We start from the raw sequence: 19589 nt of genomic DNA, 5'->3' as shown, positions 1-19589 counted from the left end.
TTGCGACATCCAGTGGACACATTTAGAACAGCTGTTTCTTTCATTCAAAAATTTCAGGTAAATTTTTATACTTGGCAAACTCATCCCGTGGGTTGGATAAAACCTGGGCCGTACGTTTGACACCCCTGATTTAAATGGTTCCCAAATTGAGCCATGTCCAATTATCTTGCAAAACATGCCTGAAAAGTAAAAAAAACAACAATGGATTTTTTTTTTTTTTACAGTTACTACTGATATTACGTAGTGATTTTTCTTGTCAATAACAAAAGCATGGAGGTTCGTATTAGCTGTGAGAATATGCTTGTGCTATGTCTTCTATGGCTTGCATCACGTTTTCATTGCATTGCATTCACAAGATACTAAACACACCGACTGTTTCCGCTGCAGACATGTTGCGGCGAGTTGTGCGACAGAGCAAGTTTCGCCACGTCTTCGGCCAGGCGGTGAGGAACGACCAGTGCTACGACGACATCCGCGTCTCCAGGGTAACATGGGACAGCTCCTTCTGCGCCGTCAACCCCAAATTTGTCGCCATCATCATTGAGGCCAGCGGGGGCGGAGCCTTCCTCGTCCTTCCTTTACACAAGGCGAGTCATAAAAAGTCGACTTATCACCCTATTCCCTATGTGTCAAAGTCAAGGCCCGCGGGCCAGATTCGGCCGGCGAATGAATTATATGCCCCCGGGATGATATTTGATTAGTATCGGAACCGGCCCGCAGGCCACAGCCGCCTGCTGCTGTTTTGCACGCACCGATACTCCATCAGTGTTGGCGCTATGAATTTTCAAAATGGGGTCCCAGGGGCCCCATCAAGTCATAAAAATGGGGTCCCACTTTTTTGTAACCGTTTTGAAAACAAATGATAAATGTATGCATTATCCTCTTATATCTCACATTCCATATTGTGTTTTGGAAAAAGGTTGTCATAAACCAGGGGTGTCCAAAGTGCGGCCCGCAGGTAATTTTTTAACGGCCCCACGGCACATTCTAAAAATACGATGTAAAAAAAATAAAAAACATAAAAAGTGGTATAAAAGAGCAAACAGGTGAAGTGTAACAAGAAAATGTCGCATTATTTACTCTAATAACACAAAGCTGCCATGCAGGCTGTTTCTTTCTTTAAAAAAGAATAATGAATCAAAATCAATGTCATTATGAATTATTGACCTATTCAAGGCTCCATTTACTTCATATTAAATATTCCACTTTGAGATATTTTTCGGGGAAAATGTTGCATATTTTTTGGTTGCCATTTAAAAAACAAAGTTTTTAAAGAAGGGCCTAAAACGAACAAACAAAACGTAAACAACAATAAAACTTATAATTGACGGATAGATCTGAAGTTGATCTTGAGACTATTGTGGTCAAAGTTAAAAAAAATGTTGGATTTATTTTTTTAAACTTTACTGAGCAGTACCATTTTGGATCCCCAATAATTTTAGTGGGACTTTTTTTTTTTAAGTGTCATTGCTCAAAAAAATAATGAATTAAAATCAATGTTGTTATGAGTTATTGACCTTTTTAAGACTCCAATTATTATATAATCTCAAATATTCCAATTTAAAATTTTATTGGAGGAATATATTGCATATTTTGTGTTTTTTTTCCATAAAAAAACACGGTTTTCCTTGACAAAAATGGCATACAACTTAAATCTTTAAGAGCGTTATATTGACAGATAGACCTAATGTTGATCTAGAGATTTAAACCTTGAATAATAATAATAATACTAAATAATGACACATTTGTAATATTTTTTTTGACCAAAACCCTTTGGGGTCCCCGGGGTCAAGTCTGAGGGGAGGCCTAAATGTATCTTTTTTATACATATATTGTATTGGTTTTTAAAATAAAAGAATAAGATGCCACGCCTGCTCTGAGACTACAAACCCAAAACAAAGTGACCTTGAATATCAAGCTGCTGTTATCATTGACAGCTTTGTTCAATCAATGTATCGGAGCTGATTTGCCACAGAACATGCTGATGCGAAGCGCTTTTAGACATCTGGCTTGGTGGTTGTTTTTTTTTAACTTTAATATAACTATTTTGGTCTGTCCTGCTGTGTGTTACAGACTGGCCGCATAGACAAGGTCTTTCCTACAGTGTGTGGTCACACGGGTCCGGTGCTGGACATCGACTGGTGTCCTCACAACGATCTCGTCATCGCCAGCGGCTCAGAGGACTGCACCGTTATGGTAAGCCCAGCATTCACCTTGCAGCAGTCACATGAATTTTTGCGGTTATTGACTGCTTAGTTTTGTGTAAGCTGTATTATAAATATGTAATTTATACACTGCAGCCAACTATTGATATTGTTATGGTTTTTAATAGGGATGTCCCAGTGCAACTTTTTCACCTCTGATATTGGAGCCTTGAGTATTGGCCGATAGCGATATTAATCACAAATCGTAGTACATATTGATTATTTTTTGTCGTGTGGAATGTTAGCAAAGGCTTAATTAGGTGATATTACTCAGAGAACAATGGTGGGTATGAAAAACACTAACCTATTTAGTATTAACCATCTGGAATGGACTTATGATGTCTTTAAGTTGAAGTGGATTGGTACTTGTTTTTGGCAACACCTAGTGGTCACAATAGGTAAGTTGAATGATGTGGACATGTTTATTAATAGATACTTTTTATTGTGCTTCTGCCTTGGAGACTTTGTATGTGTAAGTAATATGCAACTATAATTACAGTAGAACCTCGATTTACAAACTTAATTGGTTCTTCAGCATGGTTCGCAAACTGAAAAGTTGGTATAGTACAGCATAGTTCCCCATAAGAAACAATGTTAACATGAATAATAAGTTCTAGCCTCGACAATAGTCCCTATTTTAGTAAAAACTGCACACTTTGAAGACACTGTGTGTGTGTGTAAGTGTATATATATTTGTTTATACAATATATACACACACACACATATATATATATAATATATATATATATTTAAACAGATATACATTCATATGCATATATACACACACACATATGTGTGTATGTATATATTAGAATGTGTATTTATATATTTATATTTATGTATGTACATGTATATGTGTTTGTGTATATACCGTATTTTTCGGAGTATAAGTCGCTCCGGAGTATAAGTCGCAACGGCCGAAAATGCATAATAAAGAAGGAAAAAAACATATATAAGTCGCACTGGAGTATAAGTCGCATTTTTTTGAGAAATGTATTTGATAAAACCCAACACCAAGAATAGACATTTGAAAGGCAATTTAAAATGAATAAAGAATAGTGAACAACAGGCTGAATAAGTGTACGTTATATGAGGCATAAATAACCAACTGAGAACGTGCCTGGTATGTTAACGTAACATATTATGGTAAGAGTCATTCAAATAACTATAACATATAGAACATGCTATACGTTTACCAAACAATCTGTCACTCCTAATCGCTAAATCCCATGAAATCTTATACGTCTAGTCTCTTACGTGAATGAGCTAAATAATATTATTTGATATTTTACGGTAATGTGTTCATAATTTCACACATAAGTCGCTCCTGATTATAAGTCGCACCCCCGGCCAAACTATGAAAAAAACTGTGACTTATAGTCCGAAAAATCCGGTATGTATATAATATAATAAATAAATAAAATAAAATACATAAACATTGATTGATTGATAATATGTATATATGTGTGTGTTTGTGTGTGTATATGTATATATCTGTGTGTGTGTATGTAAATGTGTGTGTGTGTATACATATATATATATAAATATGCACGTGTCTGTGTGTGCACGTGTAACTATCTCAAACCAACATACCAAGGGGGTAATAGTTCAACAATCTCTAATGTTAATGCTAATTAGACACCCAGGCGGTCATTTAGTGGTATTTTTGGGCGGCGTGGCTCAGATGGTAGAGTGTCCGGCCTTGCAACTTGAGGGTTGCAAGTTTGATTCCAGCTTCCCCCATTTTAGTCGCATGCCGTTGTGACCTTGGGCAAGACACTTTACCCACCTTGCTCCCAGTGTCACCCACACTGGTTTGCATGTTGTTTAAAAATGTAGATAATGGGTTTCACAAGATAAAGCTCTTTGAGTCTCGAGAGAAAGAGCGCTATATAGATATAATTCACTTCACATTTGCTTTGGCAGACAATGCACCTGGTCACTATTGTAAAATAAGCGTTTACAGTGAATATATATCCGGTTTTGAATATTAGATTGTTGTAATGTTTGAGGTAGATTAGGACCAGTTAATGGACACACATGTTCTGTTTCTTCTGGACCAGGTTTGGCAGATCCCTGACAAGGGTCTGGAGTCTTCCCTCTCAGAGGCGGTGGTGGTCTTGGAGGGCCACTCCAAGAGGGTGGGCATTGTGTCTTGGCATCCAACAGCGCGCAACGTTCTGCTCAGTGCAGGTACTCTCCAAGTCAAACATTTTCCCCGGCTTTGGTGTGCCGCGTGCCGTGCGTCCGTTCGTTTTGGCGCAGCTGAGCTCTAAATCTGTCCACTTGTCTCACTCGCTCCTTTTGTGAGCCCGAAATAAACACAACATGCCATGTTTTAATGTGTCCACTTTAGGGTGCGACAACCAGATCATCATCTGGAATGTGGGCTCGGGCGAGGCCATGATCAACCTGGAAGACATGCATCCCGACGTTATCTTTAGTGTCAGCTGGAGCCGCAACGGCAGCCTCCTCTGCACCGCCTGCAAGGACAAAAAGGTCCGCGTCATCGACCCCCGTAAAAAGAAGATCGTCGTGGTGAGTGCGGCGGAGAGGGGGGGCTGTGTGGAAAAATGTCTGCCTCTGAGCCGTGGTGGCATTGAGGCGGCAGACGTGGACGCCCGCCTGGTCTGACGAGTGCCTTTCTGTTTTTAGGAGAAGGACAAAGCCCACGAGGGAGCCCGGCCAATGAGAGCAATCTTTTTAGCAGACGGAAAGATTTTCACCACTGGATTCAGCCGCATGAGCGAGCGCCAGCTTGCGCTATGGAAAGCTGTATGTCATTTTCTCCCCCAAAAACTTTTATCCAACCTTAATAACTAAGTCTGGGAAAAGAGTGCCCTGGCCAGGACAAATTGTGTCATTTGCAAAAGACACACGTGTCCACTTGGGGGTGCTGTAGTGCAACGTAGAGCCTGCTGTGATGAACATAACACATTACCCCAGGGGTCACCAACCTTTTTGAAACCAAGAGCTACTTCTTGGGTACTGATTAATGCGAAGGGCTACCAGTTTGATACACACTTAAATAAATTGCCAGAAATAGCCAATTTGCTCAATTTACCTTTAACTCTATGTTATTATTAATAATTAATGATATTTACACTTAATTGAACGGTTTAAAAGAGGAGAAAACACGAAAAAAAATGACAATAAAATTTTGAAACATAGTTTATCTTCAATTTCGACTCTTTAAAATTCAAAATTCAACCGAAAAAAAGAGAAAAACTAGCTAATTCGAATCTTTTTGAAAAAATAACAAAAATAATTTATGGAACATCATTAGTAATTTTTCCTGACTAAGATTAATTTTAGAATATTGATGACATGTTTTAAATAGGTTAAAATCCAATCTGCAGTTTGTTAGAATTTATAACAAATTGGACCAAGCTATATTTCTAACAAAGACAAATCATTATTTCTTCTAGATTTTCCAGAACAAATTTTTTAAAAGAAATTCAAAAGACTTTGAAATAAGATTTAAATTTGATTCTACAGATTTTCTAGATTTGCCAGAATAATTTTTTTTAATTTTAATCATAATAAGTTTGAAGAAATATTTCACAAATATTCTTCGTCAAAAAAACAGAAGCTAAAATGAAGAATTAAATCAAAATGTATTTATTATTCTTTACAATAAAAATAAAAAAATTTACTTGAACATTGATTTAAATTGTCAGGAAAGAAGAGGAAGGAATTTAAAAGGTAAAAAGGTATATGTGTTTAGAAATCCTAAAATCATTTTTAAGGTTGTATTTTTTCTATAAAATTGTCTTTCTGAAAGTTATAAGAAGCAAAGTAAAAAAAATAATGAATTTATTTAAACAATTGAAGACCAAGTCTTTAAAATATTTTCTTGGATTTTCAAATTCTATTTGAGTTTTGTCTCTCTTAGAATTAAAAATGTCAGGCAAAGCGAGACCAGCTTGCTAGTAAATAAATACAATTTTAAAAATAGAGACAGCTCACTGGTAAGTGCTGCTATTTGAGCTATTTTTAGAACAGGCCAGCGGGCTACTCATCTGGTCCTTACGGGCTACCTGGTGCCCGCGGGCACCACGTTGGTGACCCCTGCATTACCCCAACAGTACGGGCTGCAAACAGAAAGATTGAAGGATGCTAAATGCATTTTGGGCCTGATCTGCTCTGATCCAAATAAGTTCTAAATAGCGTGCGTAAGGTAAAAAATTGCGAGCACTACTGCAGGGGATCTACTCAAGGTTTGCGTGTATCAAAACACGTGCAAACTTGATAGCGCACGCAAAGCTGATCCACTAATCTTTTGTATATGGGTCTTTTAAGCATACTTGCCAACCCTCCCGATTTTTCCCGGGAGACTCCCGAATTTCAGTGCCCCTCCCGAAAATCTCGGAGGGCAACCATTCTCCCGAATTTCTCCCGATTTCCACCCGGACAACAATATTGGGGGCATGCCTTAAAGACACTGTCTTTAGCGTCCTCTACAACCTGTCGTCACGTTCGCTTATCTTCCATTCAAACAGCGTGCCGACCCAGTTACATAATATATGCGGTTTTTTCACACACACAAGTGACTGCAAGGCATACTTGATCAACAGCCATACAGGTCACACTGAAGGTGGACGTATAAACAACTTTAACACTGTTACAAATATGCGCCACACTGTGAACCCACACCAAACAAGAATGACAAACACATTTCGGGAGAACATCCACACCGTAACACAACAGAACAAATACCCAGAATGCCTTGCAGCACTAACTCTTCCGGGACGCTACAATATACATCCCTGCCACCACCAAACCCCGCCCCCCCCTAACCCCGCCCACCTCAACCCCCCATCTCCCGAATTCGGAGGTCTCAAGGTTGGCAAGTATGCTTTTAAGTGTGCCAAATACAGAGCCCAATCCATTTGCAGAATATATGCTGATCATCAGAAAGCCCCACAGCACTGAGAGGAGGAGATACAAATATCATTATTCAGCACTCGCAATGTGATTTATCAAGGCTGCTGGTGCTATTTTGCATCTTTAATGAGTACATCTGAAATCTTTATGCAAACTGGCACAGGTACGCGCACGGCTGTGAGAAAGGAAGTAATCGTACTGCACAGACAGAGACGACGGACAGAGAATTCTGTGTGTGTCAACATATTTGGACATAGCGTCTATTTAGCAATATACTTGTATTCAATTTATGCGTATTGGTGTATTGGCGTTTTTCTCCATGCTGTTGTTTTTTTTATTTTGGAAATATATTAGAATATATGAAAAACGTCTTGCAATAAGCATTTCCTTGCGTTTGGATCATTCCAGACGCATAAATGCAATGCAGGGTTGTGATAGTCCACCGCCTCCCTGCAGAGTATCAGCATGCTCAAAATAGTTTGTTGTGTATAAATTGTGTTTTATATTGCAGAAAATATGCTACAAATAATAGATGTGTTATTGTGCACACAGTTTGGAGTGCACAATAACATGAATGTGGAGGGAAATGAGGGTTTCCCTGGCACCAGCCAGTTGTACATGCAAAAACCTCATCTAAATAGAGCGGTCTGCATCCCTTTTGCACTTATTGTCAATTGTACACGTACTTTTAGATCAACCGCAACACGCCCACTAAAAGTGCATGCAATTTTCTAGTCCGCATACGCTGTTTAGCGCATGGTATTCGGATCTTAGTAGATCAGGCCCAATTGATAACAAGTGCAAAAGTGGAGTAGACCTCCCCATTCAAATGAGGTTTTTGCATGTACTGTACTGGGCCGCGCCCATGGAGACACATTTCCGTCCACATTCATGAAATCATGGTCTAACCTGTCCTGTTGCAGAATATGCAGCACACAAATATAATATGTACCACCTTTTCTGGTGATACAGAAGTGCGATCTAAACAACAGAATCTACTTTTAACCTACCAGACAAAAGAAAATTAATTTTTCATTAAGCTTTTTTCATACGAAAACAAATATGAACCGCATTAGGAAAAAATTAAAGACACTAAAACGAATACATTTGTATTCATTTTAATTAGCCCCTTAAGTCATCCAGCAGCTATAAAAGGATACTGCTGAATTTGTGCGGAACTCTGCCAGTTGGCAGGTACTTTTTAAATACCCACGCAAAACAGCGACCACAGTTTCAGTCTAGATCGGACCTGGGCAAATTAAGGCCCGGGGGCCACATGCTTAAGCTTTTCAATCTGGCCCTCCGGACATTCACAAATAATTGTTTTCGATCTTTAAGATGGAAAGTGTAGCTGCCATTATGATGTGCAGTGATGTTTTCTAATGACCGTAAGTCTTCAACTATACCAAGTATTTCAATGGTTGGAATCTGCAATTTTGCATGATATACTAGTTACTATGGTAATCTAATTAGTTACTATGGTAATCTAACTAGTAACTGACTGTTTCCATAGCGGCCAGCCTGAAATGTGGGTGTCAGGGACAGACGCGGAAGGAGATTTTTACAACAAAGTTCTAAAGCTTAGTGATGTATCAGATATATTAGATTGTAGGTGTATTTATTTTTGTTTTTTCGCGTTCATATTTCGCTATGTTTGTTGCATTTTTAGTGCGTTTCGCTTGATTGTAAAATATGTGGATGGAGAGGGGGTGTGACGTTCATATGTTGTCAATTTTCAGTGTTTTATCCTTCATAGTTAATATTGTAAATGTCACATTCTTTATTTTCATGTACATTCTGGGTGTCTCATTCAGTAAAAAAAATGTAAAATTCCAATCCGTTCTTCAAGGTGGTCTGTCATAGCGTTTTTAGCATTCAATCAGACATTATTGTGAGGTTTTGTATTAGTGTACCTAAAAATAAGATATACTGGCCCAAGGACACATTTTTTTCTCCAAATTTGGCCCCCCGAGTCAAAATAATTGCCCAGGCCTGGTCTAATATAAATGAATCACATTTGCGAGCACTAAATTATTATGTTTGCATCTCCTCCCGGTATTGCGGGCGTTCTGATAATTATGTGCTAAAGATATGCTCAAACCAATCCAATGTAGGTCGATTTATGCCAAACTATTTGACAGCAACATATTAACATTGTAATGATTGGTAAATGGGTTATACTTGCGCTTTTCTACCTTCAAGGTACTCCGAGCGCTTTGGCACTATTTGTACATTCACACACAAATTTTGTTATATGTGACAACCCAAATGAGTGTGATATTCTAAAAATACACCTCATTAATAATGAAATATTTTTCTCTTTAGAAAATGCAGAGGGTCAATAAAATCGAGCTGCAGTCATTGATTGGACAGCTCTCATTTCAGAGGCCTTTATTTGTACTACTGTGTATTTGATGTACTGTTTGCTCTGGAACACTACTATGACACATGCTGGTTTTAGTTATTTACAAATAATTACAACTAACTAGTAGAACTCAGCCAAAAAAGGGGAAGTGTTTATTTGAGGCGTGGTGTTTATTTTCCTAGTAAATGCATCCAACAAGGGGTTAAAAAATGCATTAAATCCTGGCTACACTGCAAAAACTGAAATCTAAGTAAAATTAAATATTTCAAAAAAGGGTGATATTTGCTTATTTTCTGTCTGATAAGATAATTCTTCTCACTAAGCAGATTTTATGTTATAGAGTGTTTTACTTGTTTTAAGGGTTTTGGTCCTAAATTATCTCAGTAAGATATTACAGCTTGTAGCTGAGATTTTATGACCTGTATTGAGTAAAACATGCTTGAAACTAGAATATCAAGTGTTGCAAAGCTGTGTCATCAACACTCACAAGTATAAAACTGCTTTTTCAAAGTAATAATTTCTTCAAGCATAAAAAAAAAAATCATGATGCCGAGCGCATATCATTATGTCAAGATAATGGCACTAGCATTTTCCTAATTTAAGAATATTTTTCAACGTATTGTGCAAAAAGGTCTAAAAAAAAATGTTATCAAGAAAAGTGCACTTGTTATTAGTGAGAATATTCTTATTTTATGGTATTTTGGGGTTCATTGAGGTTAGCTAATTTTACTTGTTTTGGAAAGTCTTGACAAGCCGAATTTTCTTGTTCTATTGGCAGATAATTTTGCTTAGTTCAAATAAAATACCCCTCTTTTTTTTTTTTTCTTGTTTTTGAACACTGACTTTTTGCAGTGTAGTTCAGAAGGAAATTGAACTAAAAGTAGTTGTTTTTTCTCACCAGGACAACATGGACGAGCCCATTTGCGTCCAGGAAATGGACTCCAGCAACGGCGTCCTGCTCCCCTTCTTTGACCCAGACACCAATATAGTCTACCTGTGCGGAAAGGTGAGTGTTGAGTCCTCCCCAACAGGCGTTTCTCCCTCTCCTGACAGTCCTTTCCTACTCTTCCTCAGGGCGACAGCAGCATTCGCTACTTTGAGATCACGGACGAGCCGCCGTACGTCCACTACCTCAGCACCTTCTCCACCAAGGAGCCCCAGAGGGGCATGGGGTACATGCCCAAACGCGGTCTGGATGTCAACAAATGTGAAATTGCCAGGTATGGCTGCAATAGTGTTGTTAAATTACTCCTAATAAACGCTGAACATAATAGCTAAAAAAAAAAACATCCATCCATCCATTTTCTACCGCTTGTCCTTTTTGGAGTCGCGGGGGGTGCTGGAGCCTATCTCAGCTGCACAGCCATACTTTGATTCAGATTTTGTTCATGTTTTTTTCAGGTTTTATAAATTACAAGAGAGAAAATGCGAACCAATCATCATGACAGTCCCGCGCAAGGTAATTGTCCTTATAAAGTGGCTAGGTGTTTTTTGCTCAACTGCAGAGAGTAGCAGGCATTTATTTGATCAGAAGCCATCGTTGATATCACCTAATCAAGTCATATACACTACCGTTCAAAAGTTTGGGGTCACATTGAAATGTCCTTCTTTTTGAAGGAAAAGCACTGTACTTTTCAATGAAGATAACTTTAAACTAGTCTTAACTTTAAAGAAATACACTCTATACATTGCTAATGTGGTAAATGACTATTCTAACTGCAAATGTCTGGTTTTTGGTGCAATATCTATATAGGTGTATAGAGGCCCATTTCCAGCAACTATCACTCCAGTGTTCTAATGGTACAATGTGTTTGCTCATTGGCTCAGAAGGCTAATTGATGATTAGAAAACCCTTGTGCAATCATGTTCACACATCTGAAAACAGTTTAGCTCGTTACAGAAGCTACAAAACTGACCTTCCTTTGAGCAGATTGAGTTTCTGGAGCATCACATTTGTGGGGTCAATTAAACGCTCAAAATGGCCAGAAAAAGAGAACTTTTATCTGAAACTCGACAGTCTATTCTTGTTCTTAGAAATGAAGGCTATTCCACAAAATTGTTTGGGTGACCCCAAACTTTTGAACGGTAGTGTATGTATCATATTTTTCATAATATTAAATAATACAATATACATATATATATACTGTATATATGTGTGTATATACAGTATATAACTTGATTCAATATCTTGTTTATATTTTATCATTATAACAAGGTGTGTCCCGATACAACTTTTTAAATACGATACCGATTGATTGATAGATTGAGACTTTTATTAGTAGGTTGGAACCTAGGTAGGTGACCTCATCTTTCCTGGTGATACCAATGTCACCCACTTTTATTGGATATTGGAGCCTTGAGTAATAGCAGATACCGATATTAACCTGGTACGATATCAGCACAAATGTATTATTTTGTAGTGTGGAATGTTGATATTGGTGGTGATATTAGTCGGAGAACAATGGTAGGTGCTGTACGAAAAGCAGACTTATGCTGTCCTTAAGTTTTTATTAGTAATCAGTCACATCTAGAGATGTCCGATAATATCGGGCGACCGATATCATGGGCCGATAAATGCTTTAAAATGTAATATTGGAAATTATCGGTATCGGTTTCAAAAAGTAAAATGTATGACTTTTTAAAACGCCGCTGTACGGAGTGGTACACGGACGTAGGGAGAAGTACAGAGCGCCAATAAACCTTAAAGGCACTGCCTTTGCGTGCCGGCCCAGTCACATAATACCTACGGCTTTTCACACACACAAGTGAATACAGAGCATACTTGGTCAACAGCCATACAGGTCACACTGAGGGTGACCGTATAAACAACTTTAACACTGTTACAAATATGCGCCACACTGTGAACCCACACCAAACAAGAATGACAAACACATATCGGGAGAACATCCGCACCGTAACACAACATAAACACAACATAAACACAACAGGACAAATACCCAGAACCCCTTGCAGCACTAACTCTTCTGGGACGCTACAATATACACCCCCTCCTACCCCCCCACCTCAACCCCGCCCACTTCAACCTCCTCATGCTCTCTCAGGGAGAGCATGTCCCAAATTCCAAGCTGCTGTTTTGAGGCATGTTTAAAAAAAATAATGCACTTTTTGACTTCAATAATAAATATGGCAGTGCCATGTTGGCATTTTTTTCCATAACTTGAGTTGATTTATTTTGGGAAAACCTTGTTACATTGTTTAATGCATCCAGCGGGGCATCACAACAAAATTCGGCATAATAATGTGTTAATTCCACGACTGTATATATCGGTATCGGTTGATATCGGAATCGGTAATTAGGAGTTGGACAATATCGGAATATCGGATATCGGCAAAAAAGCCATTATCGGACATCTCTAGTCACAATAATTCATTAAGTTATGCTCATGTAGCAGTAGGTTGAATGGTGCGGACACGTTTGTTACTGGATACTTTGTGGTAGGCTTCTGTCTTGGAGACTGTATGTGTAAGTAATATGCAACTATATTTATTTAATACTTGTCTTATTGACAAATGTGATGTTTTAGACTGCAATTTTGTTCAATTAATGACACTTATTGCATATATCTAGCTTGTGTGCTACCGTGTGCTTAGCTGTTATGTAGCTGCTGGTCCCATTAGCTTACAACCTACCATGGTTAGTTTTTGTATAAGACTTGAGTAAAATGCAAGTAAAGACCAACCATGTGTGCTTATTAGATGCTAAGTGTCTGTATATCTTTGCACAAGTAAACACGCTGCATGACTGCTTATATCAGAGATTATTTTGGAGATTTGATCATCCAATCCTTGTTTTTTTACTGCAATCGGAAGGATATTAGTTTGTGACGCACTTTCACTCACCGGTACATCTTACACTTCTTGTCGTGCGTGCTCTTCCCCAGTCGGACCTCTTCCAGGACGACCTGTACCCAGACACGGCGGGCCCGGACCCCGCCCTGGAGGCGGAGGGGTGGTTCGCCGGCAAAAACGGGGGTCCCATCCTGATCTCGCTCAAGGACGGCTACGTCCCAACCAAGGGCCGCGATCTGAAAGTGGTCAAGTCGAACGTCCTGGAAAACAAAGCGGCCACAAAGGCGGAGAACGTCTCGATCGTCCAGAAGCACGTCTCTCATGCGCCCGCGCAGCAATCGACAGTGAGTGATCTCCTAAAACACAGGTGTCAATCAAATGAAAACACACATTCGGCCCCCATGACCAAGTTCCTCAAATAACATCAGGGGCGTCAAACTTGTTTTCATTGAGGGCCACATTTCAGTATCCTCAGAGGGCCGCTTGTATCATTTATGATTATAAATGGGTTCACCTCATGATATTATTGTACAATTGTCCATGCATTTCATTATTACCGTATTTTTCTGACTATAAGTCGCAGTTTTTTTCATAGTTTGGCCGGGGGTGCGACTTATACTCAGGAGCGACTTATGTGTGAAATTATTAACAAATTACCGTAAAATATCAAATACCGTATTTTTTGGACTTTAAGTCGCAGTTTTTTTCATAGTTTGGCCGGGGGTGCGACTTATACTCAGGAGCGACTTATGTGTGAAATTATTAACACATTACCGTAAAATATCAAATAATATTATTTAGCTCATTCACGTAAGAGACTAGACCAGGGGTCGGCAACCCGCGGCTCTAGAGCCGCATGCGGCTCTTTAGCGCCGCCCTAGTGGCTCTCTGGAGCTTTTTCATAAATGTATGAAAAATTGAAAAAGATGAGGGGGAAAAGATATATTTTTTGTTTTAATATGGTTTCTGTAGGAGGAAAAACATGACACAAACCTCCCTAATTGTTATAAAGCACACTGTTTATATTAAACATGCTTCACTGATTCGAGTATTTGGCGAGCACCGTTTTGTCCTACTAATTTTGGCGGTCCTTGAACTCACCGTAGTTTGTTTACATGTATAACTTTCTCAGACTTTCTAGGATGTGTTTTATGCCACTTCTTTTCTGTTTCATTTTGTCCACCAAACTTTTAACGTTGTGCATGAATGCACAAAGGTGAGTTTTGTTGATGTTATTGACTTGTGTGGAGTGCTAATCAGACATATTTGGTCACTGCATGACTGCAAGCTAATCGATGCTAACATGCTATTTAGGCTATCTATAAGTACATATTGCTACATTATGCCTCATTCGTAGGTATATTTGAGGTAATTTAGTTTCCTTTAAGTTATCTTAATTCAATTTATATCTCATGACACACTGTCTGTATGTAATATGGCTTTTAACTTTTTGCGGCTCCAGACAGATTTGTTTTTGTATTTTTGGTCCAAAATTACTCTTTTAACATTTTGGGTTGCCGACCCCTGGACTAGACGTATAAGATTTCATGGGATTTAGCGATTAGGAGTGACAGATTGTTTGGTAAACGTATAGCATGTTCTATATGTTATAGTTATTTGAATGACTCTTACCATAATATGATACGTTAACATACCAGGCACGTTCTCAGTTGGTTATTTATGCCTCATATAACGTACACTTATTCAGCCTGTTGCTCACTATTCTTTATTTATTTTAAATTGCCTTTCAAATGTCTATTCTTGGTGTTGGGTTTTATCAAATACATAACCCCAAAAATTGCGACTTATACTCCAGTGCGACTTATATATGTTTTTTTCCTTCTTTATTATGCATTTTCGGCCAGTGCGACTTATACTCCGGAGCGACTTATACTTCGAAAAATACGGTATATATTTTTTATACTACTGTTAAAAAAAAAAATTTAGATTTTGGCCACATGCTGGGAAACGCTTGCTTCTCAGATGCAAACTATGGAGGCGTGGCAGAGATTTGAATAAACCCTTTTGCCACTTTCCAAACGAGCCGTTAGGAATTTGATGCGTTAGTGACATATTTTGCCTTTGTTACGTCAGTGAATATCTCCATATATGGTAGACCAGGGTTTTTTAACCTTTTTTGAGCCAAAGCACATTTTTTGCGTTGAAAAAATGCGGATGCACACCACAAGCAGAAATCATTAAAAAACGAAACTCAGTTGACAGTAAAGAGTCGTTGTCGCAATTGTCTGATATGACTTTAAAGCATAACCAAGCATGCATCACTATAGCTCTTGTCTCAAAGTAGGTGTACTGTCACCACCTGCCACATCACGCCCTGACTTATTTGGAGTTTTTTGCAGTTTTCCTGTGTGTAGTGTTTTAGTTTTTGGTGGCTTTTTTTCTTTTTTTTGGTATTTTCCTGTAGCAGTTTCATGTCTTCCTTTGAGCGATATTTCCCGCATCTACTTTGTTTTAGCAATCAAGAATATTTCAGTTGTTTTTATCCTTCTTTGTGGGGACATTGTTGATTGTCATGTCATGTTCGGATGTACATTGTCTTTGCTCCACAGTAAGTCTTTGCTGAGGATACACGAGCTGACCGCTAACAGCAAGCTATCTCTCCTGAATGTAAACAAATTGGTGGATCAATACAAATATCGACTAATGATACAAAGTACAAGAGCCGTCTATAGTGGATACGACAATGATAACGTCAATATGTTTTACTATTACAAAATCTTTTGTCTTTTATTATTGTTTATAAACTCAGGAAATACGTCCATGGACACAATATAACTTTCAATATGACCATTGTATGACCCTGTAACTACTCGGTATCGGATCCATACACAAATTTGTGGTATCATCCAAAACTTATGTAAATGGGAGTGTCTCTGTGTGTGGGGGGTTCTCCTGGTGCCGACAGATCTCTCGGGAGCCCGGTAGACAGGGTTGAGCACGTCTTTTATTGTCATATTCACTACCGTTCAAAAGTTTGGGGTCACCCAAACAATTTTGTGGAATAGCCTTCATTTCTAAGAACAAGAATAGACTGTCGAGTTTCAGATGAAAGTTCTCTTTTTCTGGCCATTTTGAGCGTTTAATTGACTCCACAAATGTGATGCTCCAGAAACTCAATCTGCTCAAAGGAAGGTCAGTTTTGTAGCTTCTGTAACGAGCTGAACTGTTTTCAGATGTGTGAACATGATTGCACAAGGGTTTTCTAATCATCAATTAGCCTTCTGAGCCAATGAGCAAACACATTGTACCATTAGAACACTGGAGTGATAGTTGCTGGAAATGGGCCTCTATACACCTATGTAGATACTGCACCAAAAACCAGACATTTGCAGCTAGAATAGTCATTTACCACATTAGCAATGTATAGAGTGTATTTCTTTAAAGTTAAGACTAGTTTAAAGTTATCTTCATTGAAAAGTACAGTGCTTTTCCTTCAAAAATAAGGACATTTCAATGTGACCCCAAACTTTTGAACGGTAGTGTATATGTCAGAATTGCTTTCCAGCAGTCTCTGTCTCATCCGTGTGTGTGTCTCTCTGGCTCCAACTCCAACAACTTGTCTCGCCCCAGCTGCTGCTAATAAAGGCGACAGGTGATTAGACAACAAGGCCCAGCTGGGCAATCTACTCACCTGCCGCTGTCTTCGAGGCCGGTCCTTGCACACCCCGCTCTGCGGCAGCCCCGCAGGCCACGCCCCCCTCCACATACCTCCACCGCCAGACTCAGGCCGGGAAGCTGTCCGGCCGCGCCTACTCCGCCCCAGGAGGTAGTACCGGAGGGCACCGTCCGCCCACCGGAGAGTTTTTGACTGATGTATAGCACCGGGCGGTCGACGCCCCCCACAGCTGCCAGCCGACACAATATGTTACTGCATACATCAGCAGACTAATTAGGAGTCTTTGTTTGTTTACTTACTAGTAAAAGACAAGTTGTCTAGTATGTTCACTATTTTATTTAAGGCCAAAATTGTTCTTTGATTGCTATAAGAAATGTTGTGTATCATAAGATTACATTTTTTTTGTGGTCCCGCTTTATTTTGAAAAGTATCAAATTTATATACACTACCGTTCAAAAGTTTGGGGTCACATTGAAATGTCCTTATTTTTGAAGGAAAAGCACTGTACTTTTCAATGAAGATAACTTTAAACGAGTCTTAACTTTAAAGAAATACACTCTGTACATTGCTAATGTGGTAAATGACTATTCTAGCTGCAAATGTCTGCTTTTTGGTGCAATATCTACATAGGTGTATAGAGGCCCATTTCCAGCAACTATCACTCCAGTGTTCTAATGGTACAATGTGTTTGCTCATTGGCTCAGAAGGCTAATTGATGATTAGAAAACCCTTGTGCAATCATGTTCACACATCTGAAAACAGTTTAGCTCGTTACAGAAGCTACAAAACTGACCTTCCTTTGAGCAGATTGAGTTTCTGGAGCATCACATTTGTGGGGTCAATTAAACGCTCAAAATGGCCAGAAAAAGAGAACTTTCATCTGAAACTCGACAGTCTATTCTTGTTCTTAGAAATGAAGGCTATTGCACAAAATTGTTTGGGTGACCCCAAACTTTTGAACGGTAGTGTATAGATTCAATTTTTTCACGAAAAGCCACTGAAGTTGGAAGTATTACTGGTGTGTGGTGTGTTTTTCAGCAGAAGATGGAGGACAAGCTGGAGGAGATGCTCAGGGAGTTCAAGTCCCTGCGGGACCGCGTCATCCTTCAGGACCGTCGTATCGCCAGACTGGAAGAGCAGGTCGCCAAGGTCGCCATGTAAGTCGCAGATATCCCCCACACCCCCTGCCTTCCCCCCTACCAGACCGAGATTTTGCCGGCCATGACTGCAGCGAGGCCAGGTCTGCATTCCAAGATGAACATTTCCCCCCTCCCCCCACCACTATCACACTTTGTCTCCCCGCCCTTCACAGCTGCCGCCATGACACAAACGGAAAAATGAAGTATTTTTATTGAAAGAAAGTCTTACGTTATTTTGTTTTTGTTCTAAGTTGTGCTGAAAGGTTGTATGTAGCAGCAGTATTTCCTCTCATCTTCTTTGTGTTGCCAAATATGGATTGTGTGCAGTTTCATGCACTGCTTTTGACTTTTCTGTCCTGTTGTACATTCCAGGTCAATCTGTTTTGGGTTTTTTTTAACGTGTTTTATCTCGCCCACCAGTTAGTTCTTTGCTAAAGATCAGATTTATGAATGTGGATCTTGTCATCCTGTGGGCTTGAAATGTCAACTTTCTTCAGAGCTGGGTGGTGTTGTTGGCAGTGGTTGGCTTTGTAAAGGTTGTAGTGGTGCCTGGTGTCACTGTTAAGGGTCAAACCATGCAAGCCTCGCCCTGTCTGGTGCGTACTCGGTGTCGGGGAGGCACCACCGCCACGCACACAGCTCGTCGACGGAAAGTTTTGTGCACATAATAAAGATTTTACACTCAAAAACAAGCTTTTTTTTTCTTCTTGAATACCACAAACTGCCCTCTTACTATGATGCACCTGTGACAGCCATCATAATAAACATTACAGGGGGACGGCGTGGCAAAGTTGATAGAGTGGCTGTGCCAGCAATTGGAGGGTTGCTGGTTACTGGGGTTCAATCCCCACCTTCTACCATCCTAGTCATGTTCGTTGTGTCCTTGGGCAAGACACTTCACCCTTGCTCCTGATGGGTGCTGGTTAGCGCCTTGCATGGCAGCTCCCTCCATCAGTGTGTGAATGTGTGTGTGAATGGGTGAATGTGGAAATACTGTCAAAGCGCTTTGAGTACCTTGAAGGTAGAAAAGCGCTATACAAGTATAACCCATTTATCATTTATTTACAGCTCATTACGTCTTGCACCTTGTTGTGGCCTCAAACAAAATCAAGGTCTTTCATTGGGGTGTGAATCTTTGGGCATCTAACGATTCGATCCGATTCCCAAAGTGACCATTCGATTCAAAATTGATTCTTAATTCAACACGATTCTTGCAATTTGTTATTTGGTAAAATAATTATAACTAGATAAGGCAATTCCTGAAGGAATTGCGTGTGAAAACTCCAATGCTGAAGTTGAAATGGATTTCTGACCGAATGTAGTATGACTGCAAGAATAGTTTGAATGTTGAATAGTCTATATTTTGAAATTGGAATGGTTCGAATCGGATAGCAAATGCAGGAGTTGTGGAACTTTGAAAAATGTCCCATTCATTTCAATGGGAATTGCATGAAAATTTGGGAATTCCGGGAAAAGGGCATTTTTTCGAAAATGGTAATTTAAAAAAATGTGTATGTTTTGAATGAGTTCAAATGGTGGGTGTTGGA

General features: G+C 39.3%; 1 protein-coding gene across 4 annotated transcripts in view; it reads left to right on the top strand.

Annotated features, from left to right (window-relative positions):
- Window positions 1-18716, top strand: part of LOC133639044 (coronin-1C-A-like) — a 24373-nt gene extending 5657 nt beyond the window's left edge. For 2 of the 4 annotated variants that reach the window (XM_062032114.1, XM_062032116.1), the window contains exons 2-11: window positions 388-587; window positions 2074-2196; window positions 4268-4397; window positions 4561-4742; window positions 4860-4979; window positions 10358-10462; window positions 10531-10676; window positions 10858-10915; window positions 13359-13610; window positions 17942-18716. In XM_062032114.1, coding sequence (XP_061888098.1) covers window positions 388-587; window positions 2074-2196; window positions 4268-4397; window positions 4561-4742; window positions 4860-4979; window positions 10358-10462; window positions 10531-10676; window positions 10858-10915; window positions 13359-13610; window positions 17942-18064 — 1439 coding nt within the window. In that variant the 3' untranslated portion in view covers window positions 18065-18716. Of the gene's footprint in view, window positions 1-235; window positions 277-387; window positions 588-2073; window positions 2197-4267; window positions 4398-4560; window positions 4743-4859; window positions 4980-10357; window positions 10463-10530; window positions 10677-10857; window positions 10916-13358; window positions 13611-17941 lie in introns of those variants that run through there. The other 2 variants (XM_062032118.1, XM_062032115.1) reach the window with 2 other exon arrangements.
- The last annotated feature ends 873 nt before the right edge of the window (window positions 18717-19589 follow it).

The sequence above is a fragment of the Entelurus aequoreus genome, linkage group LG21 (genome assembly GCF_033978785.1).
Source record: "Entelurus aequoreus isolate RoL-2023_Sb linkage group LG21, RoL_Eaeq_v1.1, whole genome shotgun sequence".
Taxonomy (NCBI): Eukaryota; Metazoa; Chordata; class Actinopteri; order Syngnathiformes; family Syngnathidae; genus Entelurus; species Entelurus aequoreus.
The sequence above is the reverse complement of the archived record's forward strand: the minus strand, read 5'-3'. Positions and strand labels throughout refer to the sequence as shown.